The sequence below is a fragment of the Coffea arabica genome, chromosome 8c (genome assembly GCF_036785885.1).
Source record: "Coffea arabica cultivar ET-39 chromosome 8c, Coffea Arabica ET-39 HiFi, whole genome shotgun sequence".
Classification (NCBI taxonomy): Eukaryota; Viridiplantae; Streptophyta; class Magnoliopsida; order Gentianales; family Rubiaceae; genus Coffea; species Coffea arabica.
In genome coordinates this window covers 43616967-43635760 of record NC_092325.1, presented here as the reverse complement: position 1 = coordinate 43635760, position 18794 = coordinate 43616967, and the positions used below count along the sequence as shown (strand labels likewise).

General features: G+C 34.9%; 2 protein-coding genes across 4 annotated transcripts; both read right to left on the bottom strand.

Annotated features, from left to right (window-relative positions):
* Positions 1 to 6610: 6610 nt before the first annotated feature.
* Positions 6611 to 6982, bottom strand: LOC113706228 (endoglucanase 9-like). Its single transcript, XM_027228111.2, has one exon. It carries the CDS (start codon positions 6980 to 6982, stop codon positions 6611 to 6613), a length of 372 nt encoding a protein of 123 aa, XP_027083912.2.
* A 2156-nt stretch (positions 6983 to 9138) lies between these two features.
* On the bottom strand, positions 9139 to 16968 carry LOC113707260 (uncharacterized). 3 transcript variants are annotated; one of them, XM_027229492.2, is made up of 13 exons: positions 16662 to 16968; positions 15248 to 15366; positions 14906 to 15012; positions 14711 to 14798; positions 12885 to 13683; positions 12603 to 12749; positions 12390 to 12444; positions 12196 to 12277; positions 11948 to 12028; positions 10913 to 11017; positions 10745 to 10794; positions 9991 to 10111; positions 9146 to 9521 (listed from the first exon to the last, which is right to left on the bottom strand). In XM_027229492.2, the coding sequence occupies exons 1-13, from the start codon at positions 16828 to 16830 to the stop codon at positions 9417 to 9419; spliced, it is 2028 nt and encodes a 675-aa protein (XP_027085293.1). In that variant the 5' UTR covers positions 16831 to 16968; the 3' UTR covers positions 9146 to 9416. The 3 variants fall into 3 exon arrangements, with proteins under 3 accessions (XP_027085292.1, XP_027085293.1, XP_027085294.1); XM_027229491.2 differs by having other exon boundaries at positions 9139 to 9521; positions 12603 to 13683; XM_027229493.2 differs by lacking the exon at positions 9146 to 9521 and having other exon boundaries at positions 10040 to 10170; positions 12603 to 13683.
* Positions 16969 to 18794: the final 1826 nt, after the last annotated feature.

Here is an 18794-nt window from a genome sequence, read left to right as displayed (position 1 = left end):
TTGGATGATAAGCAAAAACAAGCAATTCGGCCCGTATGCTTTTATTCCTAGCTATCAAGCAATTCGGCCATCTAGAAACACAATTAACTGCATTATTTGACTCAGTTGTTCAATTAGTTGAGCTGAGACGAAAACTAAAGTATCCAATTATTGTGGGAGCCCCCATTAGTTAAGAGACAGCCTACAACTACGTTACTTAAGAATGTCGGCTTAGGATTTAGCTGTCGACCTTCCATGGCTGATAATGGTATGTATCTTGCATATAATTTTGGTTGTATTCCACTTTTTTTTTTTTTTTTGCCTCTTTCGATTTTCTGTTTTGAGGGTTGCTTTCTATATATATATTTTTTTATATTTATATCCAGCATGACCAATAAAACTTCTCGCTTTCTTTCTTCACCTGACAAAAGATTTTCCTATAATGTGCTGATACGTGAATATTTATAACCATTCCGGAAAAGGGATGGATCGGGTGGCTCGGCAGAAGTGAGTGTAAGTGAGATATCTCAGATTCAAACCCTCCTATTTACCCTAAAAAAAAAAAACTAATTTCAGGACTCAAATTTTAGAAAACTAACATCCAATAATAGGACAATGCTAGCAAGCATTGCATTGGCTCAAAAAATAATAAGCAACAGATATATATATATATATATATATATATATATATATATATATATATATATATACTCAGTACCACTTGCTGATTCTGTTGGTGAAATATGTCTTAAATTATTCGCATTTGACATTGAAGTTGCTCCTATGTGGACAGGTCGAGGATTATATATATATATATATGCTGTCCTTGTATTAACTTAAAAGTTATTCCTGTTCTAGTATTAACAATTAAGCAAAACCCCTTCCCCAACTTATGAATGCCAATTTGATAAAGCGTTCTCAAATTAATTATATGATTTTCAAGAACAAGTTAATTAATGGGATAAAATTATGGTTGTATCACATAATTAAATAAGAAAATTTTTTTTTTTTTTTGTGTAAGCGGGAGGACTCGAACCCGAGAGCTCTTGCTTACACTCCCTCCTCCCGTACCACCCAATCCAACCCTCCCCCCTAAATAAGGAAATTAAAGGGTCATATTTCGCATATGTGATATGCATCTGACCCTGCTAACTTCTTCTTGAAAATCATCTTATATTTGAGATAGAATAGATAGGGGACTGGTGTGGAATATGTTATATACGAAGGGAATTAAAAAAATATATATAGATAGAGCAATAGGGGACTGGTGTGGAAAATGCGACTTTGTTGAGGATATATAGCGTAAGGTCGTGCATACTTGGAAAAGGATCCACTACACTGCTACCAGGGAGGTTCGTTGAGGGACCACCAAACCCAGAGATAAATATCAGGTACGGCGGGTCCCATCCATGGAGAAATATTATTGGTCGACTGCTTATTTAGAAATATACATATATATATATATATATATATAAGCAAAATAAAAACAAAACCTTCTTCTTCCTTTTGTTTTAGGTGGGAACGCCGCCGCGTTGGAGCTGGAAGGAAAGGCCAGGATATTAATTTGTTGGGTTTGGGAAGCGGTCGTTTTCTGAAGAATATTATTAAAATTAGTAGTGTGTGTGTGTGTGTGTGTGTTTTTTTTTTTAAATTTATAATTTCTTTGAAGGGAATAGTGGTCCTCTTAATTCGTTGTGATAGCAATGTCAATTTCTCATGTGTTAAAACATTGCAAGAACATCTTAGTAACTTAGCTATTGATCACGACGACACCTTCCAATCTCCTTGCACCATCCACAACATGGTTTAGCAATTTTTATAAATAGGGTTTTTCCAATTTCCAATTTCCACAAAAAAAAAAATAGGGTTTTTCAATCGGTTTTTATTAAATTTTTATTTTCTAAAATAAATATTTTAGTTTTATTCAAAATTTTTAATGCTAAAATAAATAAATAAATTTATTAAACCTTTGAACTGAGGATCGAATTGCAAAACGAAAGGATTTTCGATTCGCTCTTCGCTCCAAATTTAAAAACATTGGTTACCTTATTTACTAAACTAGAATATTCAAGAGCAACAGTGAATATGTTAGTTTTGTATATTGCATTAACGATTATTCTAAAATTAGACAATTTAAGACTTTAGGATAAAATGTCCTAAACTTTAGTTTAGGAATTAAAGTGATAATTGGAGTACAGTTCAAACACGCAAAATGGGTTAACCTCTATTTCTTGGGCAACTTTAGTGAACCTTTTCTTTGGCAGTATTAAGATAATTAATACCAGCAAAGTTTGTTGACTTGGTGCCAAGCTCGCGATAAGAAGTAGGTCGATCTAGTGTTTTTCTTTTTCTGGAAAGGGGTTTTTTTTTTTGGCAAAAGTATTACAATTTAAGGAGTAAATAGTAGTAATTTTGAAGCATTAACAGTGAAATCCACCGTCTTCTTTTAGCGTCTATATCGTGTGCCCTTAAAATCCAAATAGAAAATCCCTTGATAGCATATAGAAGAGCTATTAATAAGAGGCTAAGAGCCATTCTTAGTTTGTGCTATCAACAAACGCCTATAATTTTAAATTTCCCATATATTAGTGCAACGGCTCCATTTGGATTAGTTGTTTTTAGGGTTGTTTTTAAAATATTTTACTGTAATAATATATATGAAAAACTTTTATTGTAAATGTTTTTTGTAGTGCTTTTGAAATATATTTTGGAATATTTTTAAAGTTTAAAAACCTTTTAGTGTATTTTTAAAAAATTAACACTGTGATTGAAAATTTAACACTGCAGTTGGAAACAGCCCTTCACAGTCTACCACTCACCGTCGCCACCCACCACCATTACCGTCACCGCCACCAGCCCTTCCCTCCTTCTCTCTCTTCCTCCTCCTCCCCTCTTTTTTCTTCATCCTCCTTCTTCCTTCTTTCCCTTTCCCCTCCATTTTCCGCCCACAACTCCACCCCTTCCCTTCTCAGTCCTCCCCCTTCCTCGATTTAGTTGCAGACAACTCGGGGAGGGGGTAGTGGGTGGAGGTGATAGATGGAAGAAAAAAACGATGTATATTTAATTTTTAATTGTTTTTATAGTTATAGTTGTTTTTAATATACCATATAGATGTGGTATTTTTAAAATTATTTTTGTTACTGTATTAGTATATAACATTGTATACGAAAAATTTGTGGTTCAAAAAATGGGCAATCCAAACTGTTATAGAGACGCACGGAACAAGAGCCAAGAGGCTAGCAAAGCTTAAACCAAGATGAAAACAGCCGAGCCGGATAGTGTACTAACTAACCACTAAGGCAATGGCGCGTGGATGCAGTGGGGTCAACATCATTGCTGTAGGCTTGTCATATTTATTCCCGAGCCTTAGCGTTCAAGATTGAGACGGGTTCGGAGCGGTCCCCAAACCCAAAAAACAAGCAAGCATTAGAGACTCCGAACCGAAAGAAAGAAGGATGGGGGGAAATTTTGCATGGAAACAGGACAAAGAAAGAAAAAGAGTGGGTCGCGTCCCTTTCATCCATCCCGACTTTTCCTTTTCCTTTCTCCTTTCTTCATTTACTAGTATTTTCTTGCTTGCCAAAAAGTCAATACACCGACTAATCAGCATTAAACACAATCGCAACCAACATAATTAACAGAGTAAGATCGATCATGCAATATCACAACAGTCCTGGACTCAGGATTTTTAAACTGGGAAAAAAAAGATTTTTTTTCCCTGTTATACGTACCAAAAAAACATGTTACCACCTCTACCTTTTTAATTATAACACACCACAATCGTGTGATAACGCAAATCCAGAGCATGTCAAGTTACCAACATCGAAAGGGAAGATGGCATACCAAATTACTGTAATTTTGGACGGACGAAAAATGCAAATTACATCGTCACGAGATCCATTTTCATATCAATATGTAAACAGTGCCAACAGTTTTGCTGAGATAGATCCATCAGAAAGGATGGCACTAGAGAATCATTTCTAGTTAGACGAGGTAACAACACGTTCATGCCTTGATTGTTACAAAATTAGACCCGTATAAGTTTTCCACAAAATGTTGAGAGCGGGTAACATGTTTACAGTCCTTCTATTCCCTGTACTGGCGCTACGAATCTAGGGCTTCTGCAATTATGGGTTTCAACTGCACGGTACAGTCTGTGCAGTCACTGTTATAACAATATATATGTAGACACTATCACAATAAAGTACAAAACCACAAATATTTTGGCACGTTAAAATTTGCGTCCAATATTAAATCTCCTCCCTTTAATTTGAAAACACACTACTATCTATCACCGTTAACCTTATTCTGCAGTCATGGTATCACTACTGAAATTGTGGAGAAACTCACTCAATCCTACAGTTGTTGGCCTTTCATAATTCAATAACAGAGTTGAAGGATGAATCAAACTATTTAATACTCGAATCGAGTTCGACTTGGTAAGAATTTGTTCACATTTGATTTTGTCAACTCGTCAAATAAAGATTGAACAGCGTTTTATGTTTGATAACATTCAAAATCTAGGGATGTAATCGAGTGGAGCCGAACTCGAGTATCGCGACTCGACATGCAAGAAACGTGCTCGAGCGAGTAATATTATTGGAGCTCGAGCTCGAGTTCGATGCTTGCTCACAGAACTCTAGCTCGACTCGCATAAGCTCCGGTCAATGTAAGCCTTGTCAAGCTCGAATTAGAAAATTTCATTTTTTTTTTGACAATTTTTGAGCGAAAAGACATTATTGCCCTTTAAAAATTTTTATACGACCTGAAACATTTCGTAAATTCAATAACTCTTTTGAGTATAAGAGTAATTTTATAATAATAATATATTAAAGAATTAAAATTAAAAAGCCTGATAAGTCTCGGCGAGTTTTCGAGCAATCCTTCTGGATACTCGAATTCGACTTGCTTGCTTTATCGAGGCACTAGAACTAGACAAACCCGAGTTCGAGTCAAGTTTTTGACCGAGCTACTCGCGAGCTACTTGTAAGCAGTTCGATTCGATTACAGCCCTATCAAAGTCGATAACAAGCTAGTTCTAGTTCGGTTCGGCAAATAAATAAGTCAAATTTGAATAAAATTTGAAAATGATCAAAATAATCAAATAAATTTGAATATTAGAGGATTCGACTTGATTAGACTCGTTTAAATCCTTATTCAATACAAACACCAGAAATTGTAAACGGGGCTAGAGTGCTAGACATGTAAGGGGCTCTAATAACAGGCCTATATACAGATGGTGAGGCAGATATCATCCTCTACACGCAACATTCCATTCACCCGAACGATTGGTATTGACTACAAATAAATTGTAGTGAGCCCAAGAACAATGGAACACCTTTGTGCTACATCCTTCTCAGGCCCATATAGTGGTTGGCCTGCCTCCCGTTCTCCGTTCAGATGCGATAGTTTTTTCTCTCTTCCACCGCAAAAACATCGAATTCTTCCAATTCTTCCTACCAAATTTCATCCGCCTGTTGTCCCACCCAGTCCTCCTCACTGAATTCTCCCTTGCTCCGCTCCTTTCTCTACCCCACAAGTCTTGCCAATGCAGCCTTAGATAGCTTATTTTGCAGGCATTCTGGGATCATTTAAAGACAAACCACCTTCTCATTACATACTGAAGATTGAATCATTCTCCTTTCTTCGTGAAATGTGGGAAAAATAGGACAAATAAATTATGACTCTGAAACTTTGGAAGGTAAGAAATGGCTGAGTTCATTATCCCTTTTCTAAAGATTGAATTCCACATTCCTTTATGGTGAAATATATGATCTTATTAAACTGCTGAAAATGCTTCAGGATGAAGTCATTAGCATTTACTAATTTCTCTCCCCATTTTTTGTTCAGTATGTATACATGCGGGTAATACCTAAATTCTAAAGCTCATATGACTGGCCCCCCCTCCGGCAACACAACACACGTACACTTGAACAAAATTATCCCTCTACGCATATGCAGACGAAGAAAGAAACGGAAGATGATATGTATCTCTTTACTCAGCTATTCCAGAGACTAAAGATCTGCTTCTTGGTTGGGATGGGAGATCAACATGAACTACAAATTCTTTGTGCTTGATCATTCAAGACAAGTACTTAGACTATTCAAAGTCTTCTTCTCCACGTTTATATAATTCTTTTTGGTTTCATAAAGCGAGAATCTTCATTACATTTTCCATTTTCTCATGCCGTTTCCTTAGGTATACAATTTTTTTGCTTCCCAGTGCCATATATTCTTGCTGGCGTTGTTGAGTAATTATAGGTTGAGCTTGTGCAGTGTTTTGGTTACTGACAAAAGTATAGAAGTAATATGAATGGTGTAAGTTTGTCCATTTTCCGTTTGTTTCAGACAATATTTTGGGAACTTTGGCAGATTTGGATGGTTTATAGTTTAGAACATTTTCTTAACCTTCATTTTCTAAATTTATTTTCAGAAATTTTCTAAGTCGAAAAATGGTGACGGGCAGTAGTTTCTCTTTCATCCTAGAGATATAGCATCCTAATGGAGCAAGATCAAGAAAGTGATGGCAAAAAGATTGAACAATTGCGTGAGATTTTCATGATATTGGGTCGGTCAGTCCAAAAACCAATAAAATGTGACCTTCAATTTCACAAATGCAACACTAAACTTATTAGTGGATCCAAGGAGTTGGGGGCGGTGGTGGAGGTGGAAACTTTGCTGCTGGCACAAATGAGAACATACTACTTTTGTTGATTCGTATGCTCCCATCACCTGATAGGGCAACAAGAGCACCAACCAAACCAGCATTCCCTGCCAGTCTGGGCTCCGTGTAGTTCATCATCCTCCGGTTGTCCTTAAAGCCATCATTCTCGTCAGGACCTGCCACCAGAGCTCCAACAATGGTATTTGGATTTGCCTTTGGTGTATCCCTCCATTTCCATCCTCCAGTGCAACTGTACTTAATGCCGTTATGAGGGATGGATGCACCTCTATGATGGACATGCAAAGGATATTTAATGCCGTAACCAACAACATAGCTCATGTTCTGAGGATGAAAAAATATAGTAATGTAATAAAAAGTAGGACAGAGAGTGATACAGAAAATGAGAGAGAAGATGAAGGGGAAAAAGGCGAGTATAGGGAGGAGTTAGGAGCGCAACGGATCTTCTGTCTCATATCCTGTGCCTCTCTCTGTCCCACTTTTTATTATATTGCTATTTCTCCTTCATAAACATCATGTTTTAGTTCTTTTTTGTTTCCTTAAGATCTAATAACTGTTAATTCAGTAAAAAATAAATACAACAGTTTCAAAAAAATAATATATAATAGAAAATTAAAAAATACAGCAGAAATTTCATAAAAAATCTCGTTTTTTATGCATTTTGATTTTTTGAGTTTGTTAAATTTTGTGTATTGCTGAATTAATAGTTATTAGATCTTAAAGAAACAAAAAAGAACTAAAACATGATGTTTATGAAGGAGAAATATAAATATAATAAAAAATTGGACAGAGAGTGATATAGGATGTAAGACAGAAGATCCGTTGCGAGTTAGGAGAAACATGGTACTGATGTGTTTGGTTGGTGTGTTTTAAATTTAGGTATGTCTTAATGTATTTTTATGCTTTTTGGGTATTTTTTCAATTTATTGTGGATGTTTAAAATAAGACATGAGAAAACTGTTAGAGAAAGACCCTTTTGTCTTGCAAAATAAATCATAAACATTATCTGTACTCTGTCTTCCTAGCAGTCACATTCGCAACTGCATACTCTTACATTGGTCATTGCAGATAGCACCTCAGACCATAAATATTTTAAAAATAAACCATAAATATCATCTATCCTCTGTTCTCATGCATGCAAAACAGAGGAATACTATCCCAGCAATCATATTCGCAACTGCATACTCCTGGTTGGCAAAAAGCTTTGGGATTGCGGCCGGAATATGCATTATTACACTGCTCATTGCAACGCGTCCAATTGCACCCTTCCCAGTTGCATATGCCCACCACAGAACTGCATCTTCTTGCTTGTGTAATTGGAGAACCTGTTGATTCCATGGCCAGCGTTCCGCTAACTGCAACATTTTTCGAGTACGGGGCAATAGACATATTAGCTAATCAGATTTAAGTAATTCTTGTATCTATAAAGAAGAAGACAAAAAAGAGCACTAAGTATATTCGCAGAGAGTTCACTATTATCACCAAAAATGGTTGGTTTTCTAACTTTGAAAGCAACACATTTACCTGATGAAAATATGAGGAAAAAAACTAAGCAAAAACTTGGCAAATGTTTTTCCATTTTCAAATGGGATACTATTATAATCCCTCAAGAATTTTCTAGTCCAAAATCTTTGGTTATGAAAGAATCGTACCCTTCAACTCCTATATATATATATATATATATATATATATATATATATATATAGGTACAACCGTAAGAAGAGATTGTCTTTTTATCTTCCTTTCCTTTTTAACTTCTTTTCCCCCTTGAGAAAATTTCATCAAATATGGAAAAAAGTGAACCTGTACTCCTATTGGGGACAATAATATACTATTGCCTAATATGCAAATTTCCAATAAATACGATATCTATGCAAAAGCTCTATCCAAAATTATTTCGTGATGCAATGAATCATGTTTTGGGATGTTCAAATTTAGCATACCGCAATTATGTCTCGCGACCAATATTATTATTGGTTTGCAAAACTTGAAAAAACTTTACCGTGCACTCATACCAGAATTAGAATCGTGTTTTGCCTAAGTGTTGGTTGATCAAATTCTTGAAAACTCTCAAAATGGATGTGTAAAAAAAAATTTTATGTTTCTTCTCAAAAAAATGTTGATTCGACTGTAAAAAGTTTTTCTTCAGCAATGAATGAAGGCCACCGTCGCTTGGGATGTCATATGTGCTTCGTGAGTTTATGAAATTTAAAAAAAAAAAAAAAAAAAAAGGTTACCAAATTCTAGACATATAAAAACTACTTATTTTTTTTTTTGAAAATATTTTCCAGAGAAATGATTTTTGGAACCTACGATACCAAATTCATACAATTATCTTGGGTTTTTTTTTCTTTTTTTTTTTTATTGTTTTTCCGGATGCTAGCAAGTTGGATTTGATTACTAGTAAGCAAGCCAGTAAATAGAAACATATCTGTTTAGTCTAATAAAGCAATTAGAATGGTTCAGCAAAACATACGTAACAGATGAAACTAACTAAATCTCAATCTAAAGTAAATCTGCCAATAGGATTCTACAGAAGTTCTGCTTAGGTCCCACCCCCCAAAAAAAGAAAAAGAAAAAGACAAAATAATTTTCTGTTTGCCGAGACCAAAAATGTGGTGTCATGTACTTTACTTACAAAGGGCGAGAGAGAGAGACAGAGAGAAGACTAGACCTGAAAGGACAATACATGTTTTTATAGTATTTACAAAACAAAATATTTACGAGTGTCTTGTCGTCTGTGGTTAGCAAATTTTCACATCACAACACACTTGTCTTTGGATGACTTTGTCTCCTGCTGCCTGGAAGATTGAGATTGAGATTGAGATTGAGATGCATACTTCCCACTGTTCCTTGGAACCTACAAGACACAATCATCCATCCACATGTAACAGTTCCTTTTACCAGGTGATTTCATATCTAATCATCAACATACTCATTAATTAGAGCAAATATGCAAGAGAGGATCCATGTAGGGAAGTTAAAGACAACCTTGTGAGACATTTTGGACAAAGCTCATTAGAAAATTTGGTGATTACTGCCAATAAGATCAGAAGGAAAAGGCGCAAAAATGTGACAAAACAAATGACAAGTATAGCTGCAAATCCCTTCATAATTATCTGACTAGTTCTCAGGAAATTCAGTAATCCATATTATTGCAGCTTGTTTTACTTTTTGGCACAAGTTGAAGACCACAAGTCAAAGCATTAACTTGAGCTAAATCATGTCAACACAATCTAGAACAGCAGATAGAAGTTCTTAATCACCACAAACTCTTTCAAATAATTTTTCAAAGGAGTAGGAAATAGGAGGAGAATTTTATAATGTACCTGAGGTCCAGTAACCAACCTACCACCACCCACAGAGGGTGGTTGTGAATTATTTTGCCGCTGTGATGTCTGTTGCTCAAATTCCTGTTGCTGGAGGGCAATTGCCAGTTGCAAATCGGAACTGTCAAAAGCAAAATACATACCTTGAGATCAAGATATCACCCTCACAAATTCTTTTACCTAGTAAATAGATACATGAGCCAATTAACCACAATATGTTTGAGAAGACACTACAGAAATCCAGTAAGCCTTTCATTTCAGGAAAAATAAGCACAAAATGACAACTGCAATAAAAGATTCAAGCCGCTAGTCCAAAAAAAAAAAAAATGCCACAAAGTCAACCAATTCCTAATCTTGATGCTGCTATAGTTGTTCCCAAGGAAAATAGAAATGGCCCCATGATTACTAAAACCTTTAAAGCAATATTCTCAAAGTCTAAATTCAAGGATGGACAAAATTGATAAACATCAAGTCACAGTAGTAATCAACTAAGGCACAACCATAGAAGAACCGAAAAAGGAATGGCAATCAAATTCATCAGCATAAATAAGTGGAGCAAAGGTCCAGCATCACCCAGGAGATGCATAATTAAACACAAATATACAGAACACAACCATCAAACCATACCCACTCTCGCACATAGACACACAGACAGATCATCCAAGTGAAAGGTCCACTTAAACCAAATCTACAAAAGTATGATTAAGAATTCTGAAGGAAAAAGGTAAAAAGTGTACGGTGTTCAGATAATTACTTGAAACTTGAATCTGCCTGCATGGAATTGTCCATGCTTGCTAGGTAGTCCTGCACAAGAATTCACAATTCAGTTTAGGAAAAAGAAAGGGATGAAAGAAGTCAATAGAGGAAACACCAGCAATCTACAAAAGCTATATCAACAGAACAAAAATGCAAAACTACATACAGCAGTACTGGCCATAGCATTCTGTTCATCCCATGAGTTGTTGCCATGATTCTCCACCTTGAACTCCTTGAAGTTACCAGTCATGTACACAGTGTCCCCATTTACCTAAATAATGGAATCACAGACAACCAAACAAGTGATGCTTGTGTGAAAAGATTTTTGCACACACAGATCTTTCAGATAAAAGCTCAAAAGGAAAAGCTTGGTCAGGACTCTCGAGAGTTTTTAATCGAATCAACACTTGGAACTCAGAAAAGATACAAATACAACATGCAAATTGACAAAAAGTTCCAGTACTTGCACAGAATGAATTACTCTATTTTCTGCTTCTATTGCACACATGCATCTCATGAGAGAACAGTTTAGAGTGTAAAGGCTTTAATCTCAAAATTAGAATTAATCTTGAAGGTGGCTTGCAGGACATTCAATCCTTTGCTTTCCTCGAAGGTGGAGGAGACTATGTTGACATAATTGACTACTTTCCCCAGTATAAAACTGGACATTAGATCTCCTCCTAGTCACAAGCATAGACACTACATACAGCTAGGAGAGCTCTAAAGTTATTTCCTAGGAACAACTTAAAAGAACTAACAAATGTACTCCACCCTAGATACAATGCCAAAGTAACTTTAAAAAGCAACTGGAGCAGGTACATCTAGGTGGCAGTTTGCATATCAATGTCAACCAAAAGATTTGATATGGTAATGGCATAACAAACTCAGGTTCTATTTCACTCACATTACAGTATAACACTAACAATAGAATGGGATCTGGTCATTTTTGCGGCTTTTTAGGACAAGGGTATTATTTGCTATTCTAGAAATCAAGTCTTAAAAAACAAAGAAAAATCAATTAGAATTTTAATGCATGCTAATTTTATGTGTATTCTAGTCACTCAGCAGGTAATGTTTTATTACAAAAGAAGGTTCACTTCAATTCAATATTATCTTACGTTTACATCTTTGAGGCTATGATTAGAATGAGCCATGAAGTCAGATAAAAAGAAATTTATTACTAACAGTCTCAGCCCCCTACCTCATTCAGCTTTTCCCAAACCAAATCAGGCTGATTGATGTAACCTTGGTCTGTAGCCAAAATATATAATTCCCCTTCAAACTGCACATTACATCATTATAGGTACAAGAGCAACTGATGTCACTGTCAAGAAGCATAGTCAAATTTACTTATATAGGGGAAACTATATTCCAGTATCACATAAAAGTTGTTGTACGCTGAAATTGGTAATAGTGAAAGACATTACAATAAAAACATCAAAGACTGACCTTGAACATGGTATTGAAATGATTATTCCGGAAGAAAACACAAAGCTCACGTTCTTTTAATCCCTCTTGCAAGCAAAACAGGCTGCAGGAGACACAAAATGCATCAGACCAAAGTTAAGTTCCAATTCTTACCTCCCTTGAAGTAAAACATATTGATTATCTGTTTAAAAAAAAAAACCACAAAACCAACATACCCATATATAGTCAACTGACTAGCACTGTTCTTCAAAAAATTCTGAATCAGTTCCCCTAAAGAAAATTAATTAGAGCTTAAGTAAATATATTCTGCACCATAACAGAGAGAGGGAGGGGATGGAGAGCAGAAGCAAAACAGGGAAACAAGAATGCATGTCTTAGTGGTGCAATAAAAATTGAGACCACTCCATCTGTCAGGAGCATTCCATTACCTTCTTTAGTAGTAATTTGATCTTTCTTTGCATCACAAACTTCTATAGAACTTCTGTCTCCTTGTTCTGCAAGGACCACCTCACCCTCGTACATAGGTTCTCGGTTTTGATGGGTTGTATCTGTTGACTCCAATATGCTCTCCTCACCTTCGTAAATAGGTTCACCGGTATCAACATTGGAAATAAAAACTTGATGTTCATCTACATTATCTGTTCTGTCATTTAATGAATCAGTACAGGGAGCATGAGTCAATGAACTGAAGGGATCAAAAGTTTCACGACCATTTCGCTCATTTTCTACTTCATCAACTTCATAAATGGAAGATGACAAGGTCTGATTGTCTTCATCTTTTCCAGGTTTATGTACATTAGTTCCAGCGGCAGAAGAAGCATCCGTTGAAGAAGATTGATTAGCTCCACTTCCAATATTGACCAAGGTATTACTACCACAATCTTCAACAACTTTAACCACAGTATTATATTCAGATTCTCCTGAAATTGATTTGATACAAGATCTCTCCGGCTCTGTCTTTGAGGACAAACATACAGCATCCTGCCAAACTGTTTCAGAACCTCTTGGGTCAAAGTCGTGATTGCTTGAGGTCTCAAAATTGCTAGAAACTGTCACTTCATCAGGACAAGACATTTTACTTCCATCAAACACATTTTCTTCTAATGTTCCAATTAAAGAAACTGGTCCAGACTGCTTGAAATCTGAACTCGCTTCTGTAACAATAGATGGATTTGGCTTATTAGCAGATGGAACATCGGCTGATGAAGTAGGCACTTCTGACTCTGACAATTTCAAGACTCTCATCAGTTCTTGTTCTTCTTCAATGTCTCCTTTTCTTCCTATGTGGTGATCAGGAAGAGAAATAGGAGCATCATCAAATGATCTACCTCTTGAGAGGCATGGAGATGGAACTCCAAGAGTTGCAGTTGTCGCAGCAGCAAAATCAACACAATCTTCTTCAGAATTTTTCTTATGTTGTGTCTCCATATTTTGCGTCTCAAGGGCAACAAGCTCCCCCATAAGCGTATTATATGACTTGGAGCCTATTGCATTTGCAGTATCAACATCCTGGTAGACATGGACAAACAATGCTTCAAGCTCACATAGATATTAATTTAACAAATCCTTCCAGAAAGGATAGAAAGGAGTAAGTTACTGCAGAAACAAAAGGCATTAAAAAGAAAGGAGACAATCTGACAAGCGACAGGAAAGAAAGTATGGGTAATATGTTAGCAAAAATTGAGAAGCTTAATGTCAAAATTAAGCGAGCAGAGACACACTTAATAGCAAATCGAGATGTGAATAAAGGTAAATGCATGCCAAGAGAACAACTAGCCCTTTTTGTCCACTTTGAGTGCCATAAAGAAATAAATGTCTGGACTAAGATAACCTTGAGTACAGTAACCATTAATTTTTTGTGCTGATACTGAAAACTAGTATTCAGCAAGTTCTTAATTTCCCTTTTTCAAAAATTGAAAAGCATCTGCAAGAAAATCTCATCCACGAAGCTTACACTACCATTTCTACACTAATCAGAAGCAGAACCCTTGATCAAGGCAATAATTCAAAAGATTAAGCACAGAATACAAATACCCTGCTGTTCATAGCTCATTCCTGGAGCAATGTGGACACAATTAATCAAGTTTCGTTGCCCTGAATACTTTCAAAGTTATCTTACAATGTATTGGTGCAATCACTTTAGAAATCAGCATTACAGTGACAGTCAATCCATGATTGTACATGTGAGAAAATGAATCAGCAATTCCAATGTTTTAACTCCAAACATACATTTTTTTTTTTGTACAGAAGGCTGGAAAGTTTCCAAATCTTCAGGAGAAGATATGTCCAGCATGGGAGAATACTTAATGGAAAGTTTCACCTTCTAACTTTAGCGCTAAAGCTAATCACTCCATGTAATTGGTACCAAATATACCGAAATTCTTAACAAAACAGCAGTTTGATGTCTAAACTCACTTTCAGGTTTTAATCTATCTTGAATCAAACTAATGAAAACTGCTCTTTGCATTTCCAAATTACACACAATACAGATTTAAATTATATAAGGAAAAAGTGCTTTAAGTTCACCTACAAATACCTGGGCATCAACTATCCAACCATGGTAGAGTGGAATGTCCAGTAGATCAAATATTGCACATTCCCGAGTAAATTCAAAATCAGCAATTCTGAATGATAAAAATGCATTAGATACACGACAGTGCAACTTTTAAAAAAAAAAAATTAAGAAGAGGGTAAGTAAACCTACATAGACATAAAAAAGGCCATCATTTACCTCCTGAATTTTATATTTACATCAATCCCAGTTGCTAGTCTAGGAAGCAAATCAATGGCATCAGCAATGTTTTGTTGCTGATTTTCAACGTATCCTGCATCTTTATCCTGCAAAATTGAACCAAAACCAACAGAGAGAACTTACATTTGTATGGTTTCACTTGGATTATAAAGAATAAGAAACAAAAAGAATAAACAACCTTCAAAAAATAGAGAACACAATATTCTTTTCAGTCAAGTTATTTATTTCCAAATTTTTAATCCATAATCATACAGTAATGGAGCTGTTACAATTAAAAAGTAAACAAATAGCAATTAATGTAATGAAACAGAAAGAAGTTACTTTGATATTGGAATTTGAGTCGATTAATCGCTCAGCAACAAGCGAAAGCAATTTCTCCTGTGAAACCTCTGGAATATCTGGACTCAAGCTCAAGTTATTCTTTAAGAGAAGAACATTACCTACCACACAAGCCATACAGATTATATCAGCAAAACTTGTAATTAACCATAAAAACCAAAAAGACATTCCAAGCAAAAGCACCCCTCCCCCAAATAAAAAAAAAAAAATCTTAAAAAAACAAGGGAGAGAAAAAAAAACCAACAAAGAAGTAGAATGATGTAGTTGCTAGACATTCTAAAATTAACTCCTATGAAGAAAATCATGTAACACATGGAATCACTATAAAGAAGTTGCTCAAATCTCATGGCAGAATCATGAATATCCACAGATTTAGTATCCTAACCTTTCTTGATTAAAATAACTAACCAGTAAACCACGGATCTATTGTCAAAGGCTGAAAAATAGGAACAAGCTCTATTTTTTATTTAGCACCTTAACCATGTACTTAACCAACAGAAGTGCAATAGAAACCATGGCATAAAGCAAATACAAAATAGCAGCGCAGAAGAACTGACCATTCACAAAGAAACTGCTATGCAAAAGCAAAAAATAAAAAACACCTTAACGACATGCTACAAAACTTTGCACCAAAAAATTTTTATTCATGATAACATGAACCAAAAATCTTCTTCTTCCACCAAAAAAGGAAGGCTCGGCTCCAGTTATAGAGACAATGGCCTATTATTTCCAGCTACAATTAAATAGAAATACCTCTATCATCAAGTCAAGTTAAGAAATCAAACTGGAAATATTATTGATCAAATTAACTCCTTGTTCAAACCCTATGCCTATGTCTCAAAATCTTGAAACTTACATGCCATTCTTGACCCAACTAAACGGGAAAAATTTTTTCTTGCTTCAACTATATGTAACCTATAAGTTGCTTCTGTCAAAAAACGAGTGGCATCCATAATTACTAACCTACAACTCAGCTGATACTTATCCACATACAATTCCAAATCTTTTTCATTGATAATGCAACTTATCATTCAACCTAATTATTTCCTCACTCAGCGAGTAAACCAAGATCTCAAAATCTTGAAATATGGATTTCATTTGAGGCAAAAATAAAAAATTCCAAGCTAAAATTCAAACATGTTAAAATTCTAAAGAAGAAGAAAACAACAAAATTAATTCCATACTTATTGTTCAGACCTATGTTCCACAATTTTGACAACACAGCATTCCAATACGGGAAAAAGAACAAAAAAAACATATTCTTGCAACAATTACCAGTAAAATTCACAAAAATATGTAAAGCCTAAAACCCTCTGTGAACAGAGGGAGAAGAATTAACCCAAAAAACACAAAAACAATAAAGATATATATATATAATCGAGATAAAGAAATTTACAGATGGCAAGCAGAGGGCAGGGGCCATTGTCGTTTTGAAGAATGATGGGAGTTGTTCGGCCCAAGAATTGAATGACTTTAGTTTTATGCATCATTTCTTCATTATCGCCGCCTTTTTGCTCCTCCGGTGCAGCTGCCGCCGTCGATGCCAAGGTTGAAGACTCCGCCATTTTTCAGAATTTATTTTGAATTTTGTCAATTCACACCCACAATCTATAATATATTTGTAGAGGGAGAAACGTTGTATAGCGAGAGCAAATTTAGACGAAAGAAGGAAGGGGTGAGGAAAAGGTTTAAGAGAGGGAGACCGGCGAGACTATATAAGGGGGAAAGTGTGGCTGGGCAGGCAGGCGGGTCGGGCCGAGATTTTCACAACCGAATTGTGACGACGACGAGAACACTTCCCTTAAGTATGGCTTCACAAAAAAGAAAATGAAAGGAAAAAATAAAGGGAAAGTAGATATGGTTTCTTTTTTCGTTCCAAGACTAGTAGGCAATAAATTTTAGGTAATTAATTTGATTTTGCCTTTGATCTTATTTCATCTTTCCTTTTTCTAAGTAGTGTATCAAAAAAAATTTTCCGTCGGTCCCGTTTGGATTGCATTTCCCGTTATTTTTCATGAAAAATTTTACTTTAGCGATTTGATGTATTTGAAGAAAAAAAAGTAATAGGGATATGTGATCACGAAAAACGATGCAATTTTCTGGCAGAAAATGGCAATCCAAACAAGGCACACTAGGCACTAATTTTTAAAAAAAAAATTTAAGTGCACAAAATCATATTGGGATCAATAGATGAAGATAGATTATAACTAAACAACAACATTATACCTAATAAGTCACTAATAATATGATGAAAATTAAAACATAGGTAGAATAGACTCGCAGTGGATGATAGTTAATTGAACTCTTGGAATCTCAATCTTATTTAACACTAGTGATTTTATGTGTGAATTACAAATAAATTGCACTTTTTTTTTTTTACATTTATTATTCTGTCTTGCTTTTAGAGTACTTCCTTGACCTAACTTCCTAATTCCCACCTGGCACTCTTTAATGAAATCTTAATTGCTTTTATGGATTTTAAAGTGGAGAGATCTCTCTTATTTGCTTTTTACCAACCAAGTCATGTGAAAAGTTGAACGCTAAGCTCAAAGTACAAATTGAGAAACGCTCAAGGGGTAAGAAGTGATAGCTAGAAGTTGCTAGAATAGGGAATTTTAATTCCACATTTGTGTTAGGGACTTGAAGTTTGAGAAGTTGATGTGATTCTGAAAGAAGTTCTCGTATCAACATTGCTGCCATGTAGACCTAAAATTCAATTGTACTAAAATTCTGATGAGGAATTAAGGATACTAGTGTGAATACCCGTGCTACGCACGGTGCTTACATTATAAAAAAAAAATTACAATCTATGGAAGAATTTAAAATATTTTACTATAAAATAATATTATAAAATATTATTTTTTAATTAATGAATGGTAATATGTGTATTTAATAGTAAGATTTGAGAAAATCTATCCTTAATTTGGTAATGTTTATGATAGTAGTTGATAATATTTTATGTTTGAGACATTATTTAGTGGGTGAACTCGATGTGAAATGTGAAGCATGATTTCGACCATATGAGTTTTGAGTCACTATATTTTTTATGATATGTAATTAAACATTTAGAATAGTAAAATATATTTTTTATTATGTTAATTATTGCCTCAAACAAATTGTCAATTTTGGTAGTAAAAATGACAATATATTTATGTTAACCTTTGATATTAGATAAGATTGTAGTGATCCTATTCATTAGGATTGACCACTGCAATAATAGCTTTTAGTACTATTTGTTAACATGTAAAATATTAACAAAGCCATTGGGGAGCTTGCGGTGGCATTTATTAAAGTGTTTATAAACAATTGGTACTATTTCCACATTCTTATAAACAATGAAAACAACAATAATATTATAATATTCGGAATGTTATTAATACTTAGAAGTACAATAATAATCCCAATAATATTCCCAAATTTTAAAGAATACATAAGACCTAAATTTCTAACTTGATTCTTACAAACAATGAAAACAACAATAATAATATAATATTGGAAATATTATTAATAATTGAAATAACAATGGAAA

Bases quoted from the DNA above. Each gene is read 5' to 3' on its own strand.
- LOC113707260 (XM_027229491.2), bottom strand. From the start codon at position 16,830: ATGGCGGAGTCTTCAACCTTGGCATCGACGGCGGCAGCTGCACCGGAG. The intron at 11,018-11,947 runs GTAGGGGGCTGA...TCCATTATTTAG, and splicing joins TTTGGGAAAAGCTGAATGAG to GTAAATGGGGACACTGTGTA. The intron at 10,112-10,744 runs GTAATTATCTGA...TGCTTTTGACAG, and splicing joins CAGGCAGATTCAAGTTTCAA to TTCCGATTTGCAACTGGCAA.
- LOC113706228 (XM_027228111.2), bottom strand. From the start codon at position 6,982: ATGAGCTATGTTGTTGGTTACGGCATTAAATATCCTTTGCATGTCCAT.